The sequence below is a fragment of the Chinchilla lanigera genome, unplaced genomic scaffold (assembly GCF_000276665.1).
Source record: "Chinchilla lanigera isolate Chin_1 unplaced genomic scaffold, ChiLan1.0 scaffold00005, whole genome shotgun sequence".
NCBI classification, from domain to species: Eukaryota; Metazoa; Chordata; class Mammalia; order Rodentia; family Chinchillidae; genus Chinchilla; species Chinchilla lanigera.
The window spans coordinates 39,174,364-39,192,771 of NW_004955406.1; the positions used below are offsets into that span (position 1 = coordinate 39,174,364).

The 18,408-nt window shown below is 55.3% G+C and overlaps 2 protein-coding genes and 1 long non-coding RNA gene across 20 annotated transcripts in view; 2 read left to right on the forward strand and 1 right to left on the reverse strand.

Moving 5' to 3' along the window:
- The window catches only part of Adora1 (adenosine A1 receptor), a 34,767-nt gene extending 25,553 nt beyond the window's left edge, over positions 1 to 9,214 (forward strand). For 6 of the 7 annotated variants that reach the window (XM_013522560.1, XM_013522562.1, XM_013522558.1 and 3 more), the window contains 2 exons: positions 7,202 to 7,829; positions 8,556 to 9,214. In XM_013522560.1, coding sequence (XP_013378014.1) covers positions 7,202 to 7,829; positions 8,556 to 8,606 — 679 coding nt within the window. In that variant the 3' untranslated portion in view covers positions 8,607 to 9,214. Of the gene's footprint in view, positions 1 to 7,201 lie in introns of all 7 variants that reach the window. The other variant, XM_013522574.1, reaches the window with a different exon arrangement.
- On the reverse strand, positions 501 to 17,606 carry Mybph (myosin binding protein H). Of its 9 annotated transcripts, XR_001236947.1 has the most exons (12): positions 17,141 to 17,605; positions 16,914 to 17,048; positions 16,040 to 16,207; positions 13,612 to 13,700; positions 13,060 to 13,255; positions 12,743 to 12,882; positions 12,011 to 12,170; positions 10,958 to 11,094; positions 10,624 to 10,810; positions 10,328 to 10,378; positions 5,603 to 5,782; positions 502 to 3,730 (listed from the first exon to the last, which is right to left on the reverse strand). XR_001236947.1 is itself a non-coding variant. In XM_005375255.2 (11 exons), the coding sequence occupies exons 1-10, from the start codon at positions 17,376 to 17,378 to the stop codon at positions 10,362 to 10,364; spliced, it is 1,467 nt and encodes a 488-aa protein (XP_005375312.1). In that variant the 5' UTR covers positions 17,379 to 17,605; the 3' UTR covers positions 8,524 to 8,879; positions 10,328 to 10,361. The 9 variants fall into 9 exon arrangements, 5 of the variants coding, with proteins under 5 accessions (XP_005375312.1, XP_005375311.1, XP_005375310.1 ...); XR_001236939.1 differs by having other exon boundaries at positions 501 to 3,730; positions 10,328 to 10,810; positions 17,141 to 17,606; XM_005375255.2 differs by lacking the exons at positions 502 to 3,730; positions 5,603 to 5,782 and adding an exon at positions 8,524 to 8,879.
- LOC102008377 overlaps positions 13,717 to 18,408 on the forward strand; it is a 43,278-nt gene continuing 38,586 nt past the window's right edge. For all 4 annotated transcript variants that reach the window (XR_259524.2, XR_001236960.1, XR_001236965.1 and 1 more), the window contains exon 1: positions 13,717 to 15,726. This is a non-coding gene — a long non-coding RNA (uncharacterized LOC102008377). The remainder of the gene's footprint in view (positions 15,727 to 18,408) is intronic.

Consider the following 18,408-nt stretch of genomic DNA (forward strand, 5'->3'; position numbering starts at 1 on the left):
TGCAAATCTGAAGGAGGGAGGTTGCCTAGAATAGAGGCCCATTTAGGAATCACACACCCGAACTTAATTGTCTTTTCCACCAGGCTGTGGCATTATTTGTCCTCAGCAAGTGACCGAGAGCTATTTCCAAGGCCCATTACACTAATGACCTAATCAGTTTATCCAGCTCTCTTCTTCCAAGGAGCTCAGAGGGGCCCCTCCTCTCCAGCCCCCAGCCGACCCTGGGGAGCTGGCCTGACTTCTTTTCTAGGGACTGGTGAACACCGGTGTTTGAGATGGTGGGTGACGTCGCAGGACTCCAAGGGAGCAGGATTCTGAGGCCCTAGACATCCTGGCCCCTCCCCAGGGCCGGGAACCAGACTCCCTTGGGCAATGTTACTATTAAACATTTGGCCCCTGAAGTGGAGAGCCTTTGATTGTATCTGGCTTCCTGTTCTCCTTTGGGAGGAAGAATTTCTCTGCAGGAAGTAGTTTAATAGTCTGAAAGCTTTACTTCCCCGTCTTGAGATTCATGTTTCCAGTCACAAGTGGCTGAGATGCTTGATAAGAAGGGAGGCAAGAGGGAGGGGACAGAGCTGTGAAATACGGCTCCCTCTCCAGCAAGGCACGGAAGAGAAGATGGAGGAGGCGGTCCCCGACTTCCAGACTGCAGCACTGCAGACAGACACTGGGTCTCGGCCCCTTGTCTCGGCCCTGCCCAACCCTTGTCTCCCCGTCCTTGGGCCCAGTGCTGGGTGAGGAGCGCGTGGCAGAAAGCAGGGGCAGCCAGGCCTGAGGACCCTGCCCTGTCTCATCCCTGCCCTCATACAGACCACAGCACCCTTTCCCACAGCCACCACGCGGCCTCTCTCTCTCTGATTCACTGTGAGTCTGGGACTGGCTGCTGGCTCCCAGCTCACTCCCACCGCTGAGTGAGAGTCTTTGGGATGTCTGGGCTCAGTTCTTCCTGCTCACCCCGAACTGCTGAGGTCAAACCCGGGGCACAGAGACTCACAACTGAGGGCCTTCAATGCCAGGCACTGGCCACACAGGGCATGGAGTGCTGAGACACCAACAGGAGGCAGTGAGAGTAGCAAGACCAGTGAGCCACTGCCAGGCCTGAGGACCAAGGGAGGAGACTGTCTCTAGAGCCTAGGGGCTGCAGTTGGCTGGTGGTAGCTGGACCCATGGTGAGTGTGTCTGGAGGGAGGTCCAGCCAAGAAACAGATAACTGTGGCCCAGATGGACTGGGACAGAGGGAAGAGTGCCTTTCTCCATTGTTCTGCGTTCCTTCAACGCTTCCATTTTCCCATGGACCCAGCTGACCCGCAGGAGCCGAGAGACTTTATCACAAAGCACACACACCGTGGCTCAGCTTGGAGTCAGTTATCTATGGGACCTTTGAGTCCCACAGTTCTGGGGCTTAGGAAATGCAGCCAGCGGGGGCCACCCCTTGCTAACACAGAGTGGGGCAGAGCTAGGAAGAAAAGCCAAGAACAGACAACTCCAAGACCAGCATGCTCCATTCTTGTTCTTGCAGCGACGATAACACCTCTCCCCTTCCTCTGAGTGGCTGTTTTGGTCCATCAAACAGAATTCTTTAGGGCTATCTTGTAGGCAGAGAGGGACCACTGCTCTGTGCACAGGAAGTGATCTCATCTGTGAAAGGGGACAGTTCATGAAGCAAAGGACCGTTGAGGAGCTCAACACTCTTAGATTCCTGCTGGGATTCAGCAGGGCGTGGAGATTCCACTTCTCTAGACCGCGGGTGGGAAGACTACAGAGCCCAGCTCTGGCCAGGGGAGCCTCTGCTGGTCTCCCCATGTGCAGGGCCAATGCTGGGCTCAGAGCTGCCATGCACACGCTAGTAACTGGCTGGTGGCCTGGTACCACTTGCTCATCAGAGGCCCTTACCACTGCAGACTTATTTTACAGGACCTACTCAGGGAACCATAGCTGTCTGATTCAGCAGCAGGTACCCTGCAGCTGCCATACAGTGGGGGCATGAACCAGGGAATGGTGTCCTTATCAGGGCTCTGTGATTACCTCCACAGCTGGGGCCAGGCCTTTTTCACTGACCATCTCTAACTGAGCACCTGCCATTCCATCTCTATCTCTGGCTCCCTGAGCTGGGTCACGTGGTAGTCTCTCAGTCAATCATTTCTGAATATATGGATGTATACATTTGTTAATCCATTTTTATGTGTAATTATTCATTCAACAGATAGTTACTGAGGAGTCTTCCTAGGTAACTGGAAGCAGTGCCGCGCATGCAAAATTGAGGCTCTGTCATGATGGAGCTTTGTACATTCTCCTGGAGAGAAACAAATACATCAGCACCCAGCTACAGAGCCAGAAAGTGAGATCACCTCTATCAGGAAAATTTAAAATGGCAAGAGGCTGTTGGGTGGCAGGGACTATTTGTCTGGAATCTTCTCTGAGGAGGTGACATCTGCCCTGAGACCTAAATAAGGAGAGAATGAGCATCTTGGGACATGAACAGGAAGTGCAAAGGCCCTGAGGTGGTGGGTGGCCCGGATGTGTGCCCAAAGACGAGTCTCTACTGGAGGTGTCTCATTCCCAGGTGGATAGTGGGGTTCAGTACAAGGGGAGAGGAGGTGATGGAGATTTAGGAGACAGTACCACCCCTCAGTCTGTCATCAGTACCATCCCTCGCGCTGTCCTTCCATCACCCAGACAGCAAAACTTAGCAGCAGGTCTTGTTCACCCCCTTCCAAATATACCCCAAAGCCACGTCCTTCCATTCAGTCCCACTCCTGCTTCCTGGAGCTCCGCCTCCCCTCCCACCTAGATGGTAAAATGCCCCACTTTGGCTTTCTCGTTGCCACTCATGCCCTGCCATTACACACTCTCCACACCGCACCTTGAGTTAGCTTTTAGAAGCAGAGATTGAGTTCTGTTGTTCTTCTGCTGTAAATAGCTTCCCTCTGCACTTAGAATAAACCCCAGAATCTTTACTGTGGCCCCCTCCACCTGAGGCGACTGTCCTTGCCCAGGGGTCTGATGGACGTGCCCCTCTTGCCCCTATTCTTGAGGCTGTCTGTTCCTCGGCCCCTGCACCTCCACCAAGGAGACCCCTGTACCTTCTCCAGGGAGGCCCTGCCCCCCCATCTCCGCCGGGCTGGCTCCGCGTGGTCCCTCAGCTCTCGGCTCCTCAGAGCTGCTCTCAGCTCCCCTGCTTGCCCCCGACCTCAAGCCAGCAGCCCACGCTGCCCCTCGCTGGCTCTCACAGTGCCCTGCCTGCTTTCCGGATGGGGCTTTTCACTCTGCAAAGCTCTGCTGGGCTTGTTTGCTTCTGAGTAGTGCTTTCCTGAGTGCCTGCCTGCCCTCTGTGTTCCCAAACCCTACACCTGGTCCCTCGGCCTGCAGGGTACAGGCTTAATGAATGAAGGGAAGAGAGCCTCAGCTGCCTGGTCCACCCCAGCGGGACGAGACAGCTGGCCAAATGCCTGGGCGGTGTGTGCACCCGAACAGGCCACTCAGATGGCGCACAGAGGGCAGACTCAGAGGAGGGAGACTCCAGGCGCTGCGCAATCCAGGGAGGGTTCCTGGAGCTCCCTTCCTGTGTGGGGGTCTGCAGCACGCGACCTCCACCTCCCAGAGTGGCAGAGACGGTCCGCTAGGTGCTCTGGAGGTGGGGCCACCTCAGTCTTAGGAATTCCATCTTGGCTGCTTTCTGGCTGAGTGGCCTTGGACGTGCTTCCTAATCTCTGATCGTCAGTTACTGCACCTAGGAAGTGGGGGTAATAATAGTGCCTGGCTCAGAGGGTTCAAAGTCCGAGCCCGGCACAGAATGCAGCAATAAATGTTAGCCCTTATCACCACTGTCGTTATTGTGGATCGGTTAACTAGTATTTCTGAGTTTCCTCCCTCACTTAGCTGCAGAATCTCCTTCTTGTGTGGCAGCCCGGCGGGGCGTCCAGGGTAGAAGCCATGGCTTCCTCTGCCCTGTTCTCTGCGGATGCAGATTTGGGGGCCTCCTTCTCTCATCACTGAGAGACTCAACAGTAGCTCCCTTCTGTGTCTTTCCCCAGCGATCCCTCTCCCTCTCAGGGTGCCTGCCACCCCGTTGCCTCAGGCACGTACCCAGTCTTTTTACCTTGTCATCATCAGTAAGATGGTACCCATTAATTGATCCTTTGGAGTTAGCGTTACGTTGGCTTTTAGAAATACCACCCCCAGAAGCAGCTCTTAACGCAAAGGTGAGATGCTCTGTACCGGGCAGAAGACTTTGGAGGTGGTGGGCACACCCCACCTCCTTCAGCTGTATCTCTAAGGAACTGTCTGTCCTGCTCACCTGTGGACCAGCCCCATTTGGTGTGTCCCTGTCCCCACTGTCTGTGACTACACACTCCTGAAAGTGGCCAATGCTCTGTCTAGTTCTCACACAGCTCCCTCGGGCAGGGGGCAATTGGGAGGGACATCTTCTAGCATTAGAGAAACCTTCCATACCCCTTCCCCACGGGCACCTCTGCTCCACTTTCCCACGTGTAGAAGAGGTGAATGTCTCTGGGCCCTGTGAGAGCCGGCCCCACCACAGCCAAGGTCCTGGACCCTGCCCTTTCCCACCAAGGAGAAAATAGCAAGAAAAACAGATGAGACAGATACCCTGTGCACAGGGTCGGCCAGGACCCAATCCTGGAAAAGCCCCAGGAACGCTTTAACCCTGGGGCTCTGGGCGGGCAGGAAGGGTGGGAGATGGAGGGGATTGAGAGATGGAGCACCTCTCCAGCTAGCAGTAGCCGCTGCCCTCTCTCCCATCTGAGACACTGGCAGTGCCCATCTCACCTCCCTCAGTAGGTCATCACTGCCCAGATGGGGGTCTTGGGTTAGACTCCAGTCCTCAGGGCACCAGAGGTCACCTGATGCACACCTGTCTCTGGCTGGCACCCTCTTTGAGCAGGGTCTAGCAGGTTCCATTTTAAAGCAGCTGCCTGGGTATCCTGAGACTTCCCATCATCAACATCTAAACCCCATATAGTCAGCCAGGGCCCAGAAGGAGAGCTAGACTGGAGTCAGGAGTCCTGGGCCAGCAGAATTTTGGGATTTCTCTCTCTCCCCACAGCGCAGTTATGGGGCCCACCTGAGACTGACTGTGAAAAACCTTTGTAAGTGACAGATGTGATAGAAATGATAAATGGGGGTGTTGGGGATTTAGCTCAGTGGCAGAGTGCCTGCCTGGCAAGCGCAAGGTCGTGAGTTTGATTCCCAGTACCAGAAAAAAAACAAAACAAACAAAAAAAGAAATGATAAATGGAATGGGACTAGGATATCTGTGCGTTGCAGCTTCCCGTTGCAGCTACAGCCCAGCCTCCTTTGGTTGCTACCTTAGGGACCTGGCCCAGCCTTCGCTGGGTGATGGCCGAGACAGTGTCCCACAGAATGACATACGTGCCTTTGGTCTTTCCCCAAAGACTTGTGCCCAGACCTTCTTACACCGTATTTGTTGGGCATGGGGGTAGGAAGACACTCTAAGACCACAGGAGCCAGACCTGAGCAAGATGTTTTAACAGCATTCAGGCCATGTTTGCTGAGCACCATGGGACCTTGGAGTTGTTCCAGGTATGTGTTTGTCTAGGAGCTCAGAAGGGCGAGAGCTTACGCTAAGGAGTCTTGGCAGGGTGTTTGCAGAGCATTTGCACATATTATCTTTTTCGATCCTTGTCCTCCGAAGTAGGTCTCATTTTACAGAGGAGGAGTTGAGCTTGTATGCTGCAGACCTGGGGCCCACATTCGGGTCTTCCACCTTCCAGCCTGTGCCCCAGGCCTGGCAGCCGTTCTCCTGGGAATACAAGGAGAGGGGTGAGCTTTCATAACAGTGGAGGAGCAGGGCTCAAGTGAATGGGTCAGCTGCATCCTCTTGTGACCACAGAGTAGAGAGTGTGGAGTAGCAGCATCCAAGGCCCTCACTTCCTCCTTTGGAATGGCAAAGAGGAGTGATACGAGGTTCCAAAAGTCCCTTCTCATGCCTGTCTTCTAGAAGGTGCAGGAAGGAGGTGTCTAGCTTCTCCGTCCATGCTGCCCCTCTTTCTGTCCCCGTAGCCTGCACAGAGCAGGTGACCTTTCATGAATCTGAAGGGGTCTAGAAAAGCTGATGTCTAGCGTAGGAGGGACCTTAAGCTTCGCCACTGAGAAGGAGAAAGCTACAGATTCTGCAGGCTCAGAGCAGGAGAGAATAGAGTCAGAGGCCCCCTTCAACACTCCCAGCCCTCATCTTGCAAGCTGTTTACATGCTCAGAGGGCACCCTGTCCCTCTCAGGAGTGGCCCTGGAAAAATAACAACTGGGCAAGTTGCAGAGCCAGGCTGGCACTCTCTCCAAGGCCAGTGTGTGGGTAGAAGAGACAAGGCTGGCTGTTGGCTGGGTTAGTTTAAAGGGAGGTGGGGAGCGCCCAAAATATCAAAACCCTCAACCTGCGGCCCACGGGCTGCCTCATCTTTTCTGTGTCACCCGAATGTTTTTTATCTTATTTGTGTGTCCTGACATGAAGAAGGTTGGGAAACTCTGTCCCTTGACATCATCCTGCTTGTTTCCTTTGAAGGACATTCACCATCTACTGTCCTATTTATTTCCTTACTTTTGTGTTACTGGTCTCTTCCCCCATAATGTGAGCTACATAGTGGCATGAATCTTTTTTCCTATCCACAGCCTGGACAGCAATGACAAAAAGCACTTGATAAATATTTGCTGAATAATGCACCCACGTCTGCAAGCTTGCGTGAATGAGTGAATGGGTGGAAGTATCTAGTGTATAGCAGATACTCAGTGAACACCAGTTTTAGTTCCTGAGAATCTATAACTTAGCTTAGGGTTGCCGCCTCATGAGGCCCACCCCGTAGGCACGAGCGTGTGTAGTGATCGGGAAGGGATGGGAGGTAAAGATGGAGGTGGGCGATGGGGTGCTGACAGGGGAAAGTAGGACAGGTGAGGGAAGGTTTTGATGACGGTGGAGTCAGCAGGCCCTAGTGTAACAGTGACTTGTTAATCACCTGGCTTCTTGGTGAGCCATATATTAGGAAGCACAGGACAGTACTGTCACCTTCCATGTGACCTTAGATCTTGTGACCACACTCTCCTACTCTCTGGGTCCTTGATGGGGAGGGGGTGTCCTCTAGGAACCTCCCAGAGGCCAGATGAACCTCAGAGGTGCCTTCATGACTGCTGGGTAGCAGCTTCTCATACTCTGCCCTCCTGTCCCACAGGTACAAGACGGTGGTAACCCCACGGAGGGCGGCAGTGGCCATCGCTGGCTGCTGGATTCTCTCCCTTGTGGTGGGCCTGACACCTATGTTTGGCTGGAACAATCTGAGTAAGGTCGAGATGGCATGGGCAGCCAACGGCAGCGTTGGGGAACCTATGATCAAGTGCGAGTTCGAGAAGGTCATCAGCATGGAGTACATGGTCTACTTCAACTTCTTCGTCTGGGTGCTGCCACCACTGCTCCTCATGGTCCTCATCTACCTGGAGGTCTTCTACTTGATTCGAAAGCAGCTCAGCAAAAAGGTGTCAGCCTCCTCTGGTGACCCGCAGAAGTACTACGGGAAGGAGTTGAAGATCGCCAAGTCGCTGGCCCTCATCCTCTTCCTCTTTGCCCTTAGCTGGCTGCCCCTGCACATACTGAACTGTATCACCCTCTTCTGTCCCACCTGCCACAAGCCCACCATCCTCACCTACATTGCCATCTTCCTCACGCACGGCAACTCAGCCATGAACCCCATCGTCTATGCCTTCCGCATCCAGAAGTTCCGGGTGACCTTCCTTAAGATCTGGAGTGACCACTTCCGCTGCCAGCCAGAGCCCCCCATTGATGAGGACCTCCCTGAAGAGAAGGTGGATGACTAGGCTGCATCTGCTCCCTCTAGCCCATGTCTAGCAGGCTTCAGACCAGACCTCACCTCCCCACTGTCCCTCTGGTCTTGCTGGGCCTTCCACAACTGGGCTGTGGCTATGACACGGGGAGGCTCTGAGGAGATGCCCATGGAGCAGGGGCCTGTCCACAAGAAGTTAATGGCCCTGAGTCTTGAGGATCAGGAGCAGGCTTGGGATGGTAGTCCCAGGGGAAAAGAACCAGATAGTATGAGGCAAGAGGAAAGTGTTCTGAGCCCCTGTATCTGCCCTACCATCCCATGTGTGGTCCAGTGATCCAGGGCTGGGCCTGTGCTAGGCAGGACAGCAGAGGAAGCTTTGGGGCTGGGCAAGGATGTTCAGGCCCTTGAAGCCACGTAAGGGAATCTACTGGTGTTGGGAGTTGGTGGTGCAGCCCTGCCTGGGACCCAGCTTCAGGACAGGAGGGGATCCCTCCCAAAATGGAGGGATGGGAGAAATGATGACTTCATCTGGTCTTACTTTCTTTACTGCTCTCTAGAAGGAGGCCAGGAGCAGCTAAAGGGCAGGAATCAAGGAGCATCAGTTGCCAACTTCAAAGATTCTGCATTTTGATGATGACAGGGTCAGGGTGCCTGCTCTCCTAACCCTGGGAAGCCTGGGATTATACTTGAGAGAGGCAGAAGGAGCGGTCTGGAAATCATTTCTCACATTTGCTTTATTCTCCACCAGCCCCTGGATTCCCAGTGGGGCCTCCAAACCCTGGGGAGTGTGGTTTTGTAGCCACTGGCCTCAAGCATCCACCAGGAGGCAGCACCGAACTCTCCTTGCCCTGAGCGTCCAAGGATCCTGGAGGGTAACTTCCTGTCTTCCAGGCCACCATGTCCCACCAGCTCTCAGTGACAGGCCTAGACTGTCTGAAGAGACACCATCACTGCTGCCTCTGGGGCCGATGGAGAAGAAAGATTCAGTTCTTGGGAGCATGCAGCCCTCTTTGGGGATGGGGCAAAGGAAAGAAACATCTGGAGGCTGACTCCTGGGCTGGGGTGTGGTGGGCTGGAACAGAGCAGAAGGGACCACCCTCCTGAGCGTGTGGGCAGGGCTCTTACTGGCATTTAAAATCCTAAAGAGCCCTGGCATGTGGCTTACTTTGGGGGGATTTCGGAAACTGTGGTACAGATAGAGCCCAGGCCTGAGGTTCTGAGATAGATGAACTCACCCCATGCCAAGAGCCCTGAGCCCCATTGTGGGGGGAGGGGTGGGGAAGAGATGGTTGTCCAGTTCGTGGGTTCTGAGTGTGACTGACTCCAGGCTTCTGCCTCTGTTGGAGATGGGGTGTCCCTGGCTCCCAGTGGAGGCCCGTGTGACTAATAAAAGACCGTGAACCTTCATGGAGACAGTGTCACTAGCACCCACTGACACCACTGTCAGAGGAACCAAGACAGCTTCAGCAGAGAAGACAGAGTGGGGGCAGGAAGAAGTGATGAGAGGGGGACGTGGGGGTGGTTGGAGTCAGGAGGGTGCCAGAGAGGTGTTTCTATTGCTATAGTTACGCACCCTGAGTCAGAAGGCAAGGTCTGGACCACTCGTGCCTAGAAAATGCCCTGTGGCATCTTGAGACCCTTCCTGACAGCACCTTCCACATAGTGGCACATTCAGATGCCCCCGCGTAGTGACACTGCACCTCCCCCTTCACAATGATGCTCACTGCCACAGAGGTCCTGTGCTGCCATCATCACACCACACCTTTATTTGGATGCTTCTCACCCAGTGCACAGCTCTGCAGGGTGCTCTGACCCCTGCACCTCCTGTGCCCCCTGTGCCAGGAGGCCTGGCCCGGCGCCTGCCAGGCCCACTCTTGGGTCCTAGATTCGGTCTTCTGGGTGGGAGGCCAGCAGGCAGCAGGGATGGTTCCATCAGCCGTTGTACAGAAATGCAGGTCTTGGGTAACTACAAAGCTACATTTTGGGACTGGCTCCTCAGGCCTGCAGGACCCGGCAGAGAACAAGTCCTGCTGGAACAGAGCCCTGGTACGGGCTGAGCACCACCACGTGTTAGAAGAGCAATTAGAAGTGGGAAGGTTATATCTCCTCCCCTCCCTCCTTCAGGCCTGATGCCCAGGGCTGAGCTGTGCCCAGTACGGTTCTAGATCCTTCCTGACTTACCCAGAGCCTAAGAACTGCTACAGGAAGGAAGATAGAACAGGGGCTGTTGTCCCCATTTTTCAGATGAGGAAACAGAGCCAAAGGGATTGTCCATGCTAAGGTCACTCAGGACCAGGACCAGATGCCTGCCCTGCGACCACTCACTGCATCAGCCCCTCTAGGCCTCACCAGCATTGCCCTGCAATGCAAGGCTGCTGCATGAGCCTGGACATGTGCGTTAGTGGCCCTAACTACAGAATTATACCCAGATCTGGCTGCTGTCTTTTCTCCCCACCCTTCCCCTGCTCCCAGCCTCCTCTCTGCTTCCCTGCTGCCCCCAGACATAGCAGAGCCACCTACCTGTCTCTTCATCCCAGCCTCTTCCCGTCACTCTTCAGTGTGTGGCTGAGGCTGGAAGAGATCCTGCAGGTTAGAGCTTGGGGAAGGCTGGAGGGAATGAGACGCTCAAGGTTACACCTCCCTCAAAACATTGGGCCATGCTCCTGCTTGGAAAGTTACTCAAACAGCCTGACTCATCCTCACTGCCCCTGTCTGTTCTGCCTTAGTTTTTTGCTCTGATCTGCATCTAGTCCAGTCTCCAAAGAGGTGGTCTCTGTTCTCCCATCCATGGCAGGGTCACTGGGGAGTGACCTCACCTTTGACATCCAGCCGGCAATCCACAGATGCCTCCCCCAGCACATTGATGGCCTTGCAGGTGTAGACCCCAGAATCAAAGGGACTGGGTTTCCGGATCTCCAGGGTGCAGACCCCTTGCTCAGAGAGGGCACGGTACTTGGGATCACCTTTGATGTCCATGTTGTTTTTCATCCAGATGATCTTGGGCTGGAGGTGCAGACAGAAAAGACAAGGTCAGGGAAGGGTATGGCCTGCGACCACATCCCAAAGGGCCACCTGCAGCCCTTAGTACAGATGCCTGGAAGATTCTCTAACTCTCCTGTCCCCATCTGTCGCCCAGGCCAGGGCCCTCACCTTGGGTGATGCTCTGACGCTACAGAACAGCTGGGTGCTGTAGCCAGGGGTCGAGGTGTGGTCAGCCAGGGGCTGGGTGAATGAGGGTGCTTCTGAGAAGTCTCGCTCAACAAACCCCTTAGGTTTGGCAGTGATATCTGGATTCAGGGGAGAATGTGAGGTTACAGGAGTAGAGGAGACCTTGTAAGACTGGTCTCACCCCAAGTCTTTGGGAAGCAAGTCATGATGCCTTCGAGGAACATAGAGCACATCACAGAGGGAAGGAAAGTGACTCGGGGCTGAGGGGGGTCAGGGGAGCAGAGGGGGAGCTGTGAGCAGGAAAACTGGAGCCACAAGCAGATCTTGGCAGATCTCGGCAGAAGGTGGAGACCCGTGACCTGGAGATACCACATTTCATTTCTTTGTCTTTGGAGACCCATCTGGCTTCTTTTTTTAGAAACAAAAATTTCTTCCCAATTCTGTGCATCTCGGTCTGGAGTTAACAAGAGTGCACTTTCCAGAGCCCACACAATCTGGTGGGGAGGGCCTCAGACATGTCGGGTAGTGGGAAGAAGGCCTGGAATTCTACATTTGATGCTAAAGGCTCAGGTGCCTGTTGGAGACAGTAAATGCCATATCTCCTGTGCATTGGTGTGGTGTTCTCTTTGGGCAGGGAGGTTTGTGCTTTTATGAACTTGCCAGGGTCTGCCTATCACGCACACATTGCCCTTCAGGGTGGGTCCTGTGGGATACTATGCATGCGATCCACAGACCACTGCACTATTGCGGTCATACACATCTCTATGATAAGTGCACAGCCTCCTGAGGGGGCTTGCTCATCTGCATGGATTTGCACTGATGTGTTTAGCATCAATCTGCCACATCCATTTTATAGTTACTCTGTGCCTGTGTGTGTGTGTGTTTATGTTGTGCACATAACTGTGGAGTGGGAGGAAAGCAGCAAAAGTTCCAGGGAGCAGGTACTCAGGAGAAGCCCGGAGAGAGGGATGGGGGACACCAAGGAAGAGGTGGAGACAGGGTAAGAGTCAGGATGCCTGCCCAGCCCAAACCCACCTGCCTTCTGGATGTGTGCAAGCTCCTTGGTGGTGGCGGCTGAGTCGCTGAGGCCACACAGGTTTTCTGAGAAGACCCGGAAGGAGTACGAGTTGCCAATAATGAGGTCGGAGATGGTGCAGGTGGTTGGATGGTAGCGCTCCAGCACTGTGAACCATTGCTGCGGAGACCCCGGCTCGTCACCCTCACCTCTCACCCCTGTCTCAGTTTCCTTGCTTACTCCTTGCAGGGACTATCCCTGGGAGACCGAGCCATCCAGTTTTGAGCCTCAGGGACTTTGAATTGGGAGAAGGGTCTCCTGCGTTGCTCAGGTGAACACTCAGGTGAGCTCTGTGATGTTCTCAGAGGACTCTAGAGCCTGGTTATGCAAAGTGCGCCAGCAGATATGCAATCTCAGCAGAACCTGGCACTTTCTGCAATGCAAGAGCTGGCCTCTAGCAAGACCTACTGAATCAGAATTTGCATCTTAGCAAACTCCCAAGTGATTCCCAGACACATTAAATTCCAGAAACACAGCTTTGGAGATTGAAAGGCAGCAGAGAGCCCATTCCAGCCCCTCCTGCAGCCTTCAGGAGGAAACTGAGGAATAGAGCAGGCAGTCTTGCTGAGGGCCACTTAAGGATTCAGTTAGCAGTGGCACTGGAGTGGGGTCGGGTGACTCATAATGGGATGGACCCTCCCAGATATCTTGGCCACTTCCTCCCCCACCCTACTCGGCCTCCGCCGGCTCACCCCTGTCTTTTTATCTGCCTTCTGCACCGTGTAGCCCAGGAGCTCTGTGTTGCCTGTGTCCTGGGGTGGGGTCCACTCAAGGGCAGCATTGCATCCCCAGACATCCAGTATCCGGATGCTCTTGGGGGGTCCCGGCTTCTCTGCAGGATAAGAGTAGGAGGGAAGTGAGTATGAGGCTGGGCCTGCCACGAAGTGCTCACACCCAATATTTGTCTCCTGCAATGCTTCCTTAGCCTGCTCACCACCTGCCAGCAGCTCTAAGGTAGAAAGGGGAGCTCTGAGTCCCAAGAGGCAGCCCCTTCTCCCCCGACCCGTACCAATCACCAGGATATCAATGGTGGCCTTAGCTTCCAGGCCTTCCAGCTGCACGGTGAGCTCATAGCAGCCTGAGTCAGAGCGCTGGGCTGAGCGGATGAAGAGGATAGAGTCCAGATCTCCGCTGCGCACACTCACTCGCTGGCTGTCCAGAGCCTGGCCGTTGTGGGTCCATGAGGCTTGAGGCTTGGGCTTCCCCTGGCAGGAAGGAGTACTCAGGTGAGTGTGGCAGGTGCTGGAGCCCATGCCCACCAGCTCCAGGGGTGTCTGGAGCTGTGCCCAGGAGCCTACTCTGTTGGCCCAGAGCTGCAAAAGCTGGAGCCACAAGTGCTGCCCAGAGACATGTCCTCCAGGCATCTAACCTGCCCTGGGGCCTGCCTGCCTGTCTGCAAGCTGGAGAATTACAACAGAGTTGTATGCACAATGGAGAGAGGCCAAGGCAGTCTTTGTGGTCCTCAGGAGACCCCATGGGGACACTGACACTTCCTGTGCTCCCCGACACATATCATCCTGGCTCTTGCTCTTCTGCGCTCCCTCCGAGCAGGCAGACCCACCTGGAAGGGGATTTGCAGGTTGATGGACTCTCCCACGAGGCGGATGTAGGTCTGACGAAGGTGACGGGGGACACGGATCTTGGGAGGCTCTGCATGAAAGAAAGAGTCTAGGCTGATCATGGCAGGTGGACAGCTGCATGGAGCTCCTGAGGCAGGGGTAGGGGACAGCTGGCGTGGGCTGCTGGCCAGACAGGAGGACTCCTGGGTGTGTCCCGGCTGCCTCCTTGTGAGAAGGGCAATGCTGTCAGTGCCGAGGTGGAGGGGCCCAAATCCCTTGAGGGCCTTGGGCAACTGAGAGTCAAGAGGTTCCAGGGAGGTCAGGCCCTCCATAGTGTGAACTGGTAAGCATCCCAGGCACTCCTTTGGCACCTCGACCCTGTCAGGCTAGGATTTGCCCTGCAGCCCAGGCATTCTCCTGGTCCAGATGGAGCGGCAATCAGCTCTCTGTCTCCCCCTGCAGGAGGACAGGTATTGTATCTCTTAGCCTGAACTAGGGAGGGAGGCAATGCCAGCCATCAACCTGCTGATCCAGCTTCCCGTCACACCATGGTGCAGGACTTTCAGAGACCCCTTTGTGAGACCCTGCTTGCTCAATCCTTTGGGAACATTGCAGTCTTTTCCCACCAAAATGAGGCTGGGGCAGGTATAGCCCCTTCTTCTTATGTCTCCGCCTAATCTTTACTCTCAAAGTTGGGAAGTCTTCCTATTTTGGCCCCCTGCAATGGCAGAGAAACACCTTGCTGACCACACCCTAATTCAGCACAGCCACTGAAGTCTCTGGACATTCCAAGGGAAGCTGCAGCGGCCATGGTCCCTGTCCCTGGAGGTGGCCCCTCAGTAACAAACAGGTGGGAACAGTTGGTCATGGCATGAAGGGCGGCCAAGAAGGAGACAGTGAGAAGGAACACTGTGTCTCCAAGGATTAGCTGAGCAGGCACTTGGCTTGAGGGTCACAGGCCAGGAATGCTCTCTGGGCAGCTGCAGGGGGTCAAGAATGCTTGGCAGTTCCAGGTGGCTGAGGAGCGACAGCTGAGCAGCTGAGGATCCTGGACAGGCCCTCACTCTGCCCTGCCCACAAGAAGCCAGGCTGTTTCACACTTGTTCATGGCTGCCGCGCCCCCCCGCCCCGTTTCTCTCCAGGAAATCCCCTCCTCTCCTGCCAGAGGAATTTTAATAGAGAAGTGGGTGCTAGTCTGCCTGGCTCCTTCAATGCTGGCCCTCAGAGGCCTCTCTGAGTCTGAGCTCCCAGGGCCCCTGGGGGAAGGTCTAGGACTCTCCCAAACAGGAAGGCTTTCTGTCGTCTCCAGGCTACAGTCAACACAGCCATACTACAACTGCCACTTGGGGCTGTGCCTTGCTCCAAGACTGGCAATGTCCTGGGCTTTGAAAGCCACCAGCAAAATGCCTTGCAGCCCAGCGGAGCATGACGGTTCCTGTGTGGACATCTGAATCTAAGACTGTCACCAAAAGGCTGGGTGGCACTGAGGGTGTCCCTGGGCCCTTTGGGATCTCTTGGTGTTGATGCATCAGCCACAACAACTTGTGGCTCTAAGCTGGCATGTGTCTCAAGCGTCAGGGTTGAGTATCACCTTGAATCCAAACCTGACCCTTCCTGTGGCCACGACACCCTGTCCTCCTGTCCACCTTGTGCAGAACTATGTGGTTCTGCTCCAAGCCTCCACTGGGAGCCATCTGTCCCCCTGGAGGAGCATGAAGGAAGAGGGAGAAGCCCTCAGGCCACCTGCTTGTGTGCGTCTCTCTTCACCGTGGGGCCTTGCACTGTCCCCAGAGACCTGAGACCCAGTGACTCATTGCCATTAACAGACTGAAACCTGATCAGCTCTGGGAGGGCAGCGAGGGTAGGATTGAGGCTAATACACCCTGCAAATAGAAATATTAGCAACGGGGACAGCAGCTGGTCTCCAGGTCCCCAGCAAGCCACTGCCCTCTTGGAGAAGGCTTGGAGGGCCTTTAGCAGCCCCAGCTCTTCCCAGCAGGCTGTGGAAGATGGGGGAAAGCAGGGCTTCTATATTCCAGATGCCTTGAAAGAATCTGGAACCCAGACCTTAGGAAATGGGCAGAAAATGAGCTGCCATGGCTGCTGGAGGGATTAAGGTGAGCTAGAAGGGGGACAGATGGCCTCTCAACGTTGGGACCCTGAGAAAGGTGACCAGGGAAGCTGTGCTTTCACTTCTGGGCAGCAGGAAGCCTCTCCCTAATGCCCAGGGCAAGACCACTGGGGGAAATGGTTTCTTTGACCTCCAGAGCCCCTTGCTGCTGAGAGAAGCCGCCTGACACTTTTTCCAGGCAAGATGGCCCTCGCATGTGGCTTGTGTGTGTGGCTGTGGGAGGGGACATGTTTGCTTGGATGGCCTCGGTCTTTCTGCTAGGTAAGGGCTAGGAAGCAAGAGGTGAGGATGGGCTTTACCGATGTTCTCTTGGATATGGACAGGCTGGTCCAGCACGGCCGGCGGGCCAGCCCCAGCGGAGCTCACTGCAGCCACTCGCAGGAAGAACTTCTCTCCCAGAACCAGATTCCGCACTGTCTGCTGGGTCACCATCATGGGCCGGGGGTTCACAGGCACCCACTCCGAAGCTGAGCAGAACAGAGGGCAGTAAGGCCTTGGTGACATGACCGGGGGCTCCCTTCTCCGTGGTGATCTGGGAAAGCTGACCTCCCGCCCCAGCCCTTATTTCCTCCCACCCTCTCTGACTTCTTAGTGTTAAGTGACATCAAAGATACCTGATGTTAGAGCCCTAGAATGTGGCCAGAGAAGGGTTGCTGAAGCCCTGAGAAGGTTTGATGCATTTACAAAACTATGAAGCAAGGCAGAGGTAGAGGCCAGGACAAAATTATGAAGCAAGGCAGAGGTAGAGGCCAGGACAAATGTGAGTGTCATGGAGGAGGATAACAGTAGCAGGACTTGGGCCAAACTCCTCTCCCATCCCCTTTTATCATTACTGTCTGTTGTTCCCCCCTCCGCAGTCTCACTGCTCTTGCCTTCCTACATTGCCCTCCCTGAGAAGAATCTTCTGAGGCTTGGCTCCTCCTTCCCTTCTTATCAGAGTGGTGCCCAGTGTCCCCCACCCTCATGTACCTCAGAAGCTCCCTGGAGCTAGAGGGTGAGGGGGCTTCTAGGTCACAGCACAGCCCCACTTTCAGAGGTCCCAGAGGAGCAAAAGAGGCTAGGCAAGGGTGCTAGGGAGACCTCTGCTTTCACTCCCTCCCTCTGCATTGCCCCTCAACCCACTGTGCCCTGCCCCACCTCCCGTGGGTACATGCAAGCCTGAGCCCGGCTCACCTCCCTCTCGGCAGAGCTCCAGCATGTAGCCCTGTAGCCCCAGCCTCCCCAGCTTCTCGGGGGGCTCCCAGCTCACAGTCACAGAGTTGTGGCTCACATCCACGATGGTCAGCAGCAGCGGGGAGCTGGGAATATCTGAGGGGAAGCCAGGGTGAGAAGAGGAGGTTGACGCCAGGAGCCCCTCCCTGCATGCCGTCTCCCCCTCTACCCTGCCCGTCTCTGGTCACCTTCACTTGGAGGTGCAGGCTTAGTGGCTACAGGAGCTGTGGGAGTTGTAGGGGCTGCAGGTGCTGAGGGGACAGGTGCCTGAGAGGCAGGCTCCTGGGGCTCCCCAGCCTGCTCTTCCCCAGTGGACTCTGATACTGCCACTCCTCCAGAAGGTCCTGCCGTGAGCACCTTGGCAGGCTCAGATGCTGTCTCCTCTGGGCCAGAGGCAGGAGCCTCGGAGGTGGCTTTTTCTGCCATTGTTGGGCCGGCTGCTGATGTAGCTGGAGTGCTCAGGGGTTGCCAGGGGAGGGTCTGGGCCTCCAGGGTGGCAAGGACACCTAGGTCCAGGCTTATATAGCTGGGGGCTGCCCCACCCCCAGCAAGCGATTCCCAGCTGTGGGGTCAGGTCAGGCAGGGGGACAGAGGGGTGGGGAGGCACCCAGGCCAGGAATAGCTCTGGGGGAGGAACTACAGGGCCCCTTGAGAAAGCACACTACCTTGCCATCACTGATTGGACCTCAGCGCCAGGGTGCTGGTGCCAAGAGCGGGGAAGGCACATATGGGTGAACTGGGAGATCGCTGGGGCCTGCGCCAGGGAATCAAAGATCAGGGCAGTGGGAGAAAGCAGCCATCTGGAGAAAAGACAGGGCCAGCTCTGTGAGTCTGGGCTCTGGGGGACCACTTGGGGCTGGGTCTCCCAGACAGGGGTCTGGGGCCTAGATGGGCTGGACTAGCTTCCTCTCTAAGGGCTCCCCAATTTGTCCTTGGGGTGCACACGGCCGTCTTCTCACTGTTCCTGATGATACTATGTGCTATAGGAAGCTGAGGGTTCAAGAGAGGGAGGGAATTCAGATGCCCATGGTGTAAGGTTGGCTGCAGAAAGGTCCTCTAGCAACGGGACCCCAGAAGGGAAGACTGTCTTTGTCTGTTTGCAGCCGTCATAACAGAATACCACAGATGGGGTGAAATTATAAACAGAAGTTTATTGCTTGTGGTTCTGGAGCCTGGGAAGTCTAAGAGCGTGGCGCTCACATCTGGTGAGAGGCTGTGTGCCGGGGCATAGCGTGATGGAAAGGCAAGGAAGACAGAGAGGGAATTAGAGTGAACTCACCCTTTTTACTGGGAACCCACTTGTGAAATAACTGACCCATTTCCTTTCATGAAGACATCACCCCCGTGAAACCCCAGCTCTTAACACTGTTACGAAGAATTACATTTCCATGTGAGTTGGGGCGTGCCGCTTTCCAACCATAGCAGGGACTAAGCCCCTGTGTCCGGTCTCTGGTAG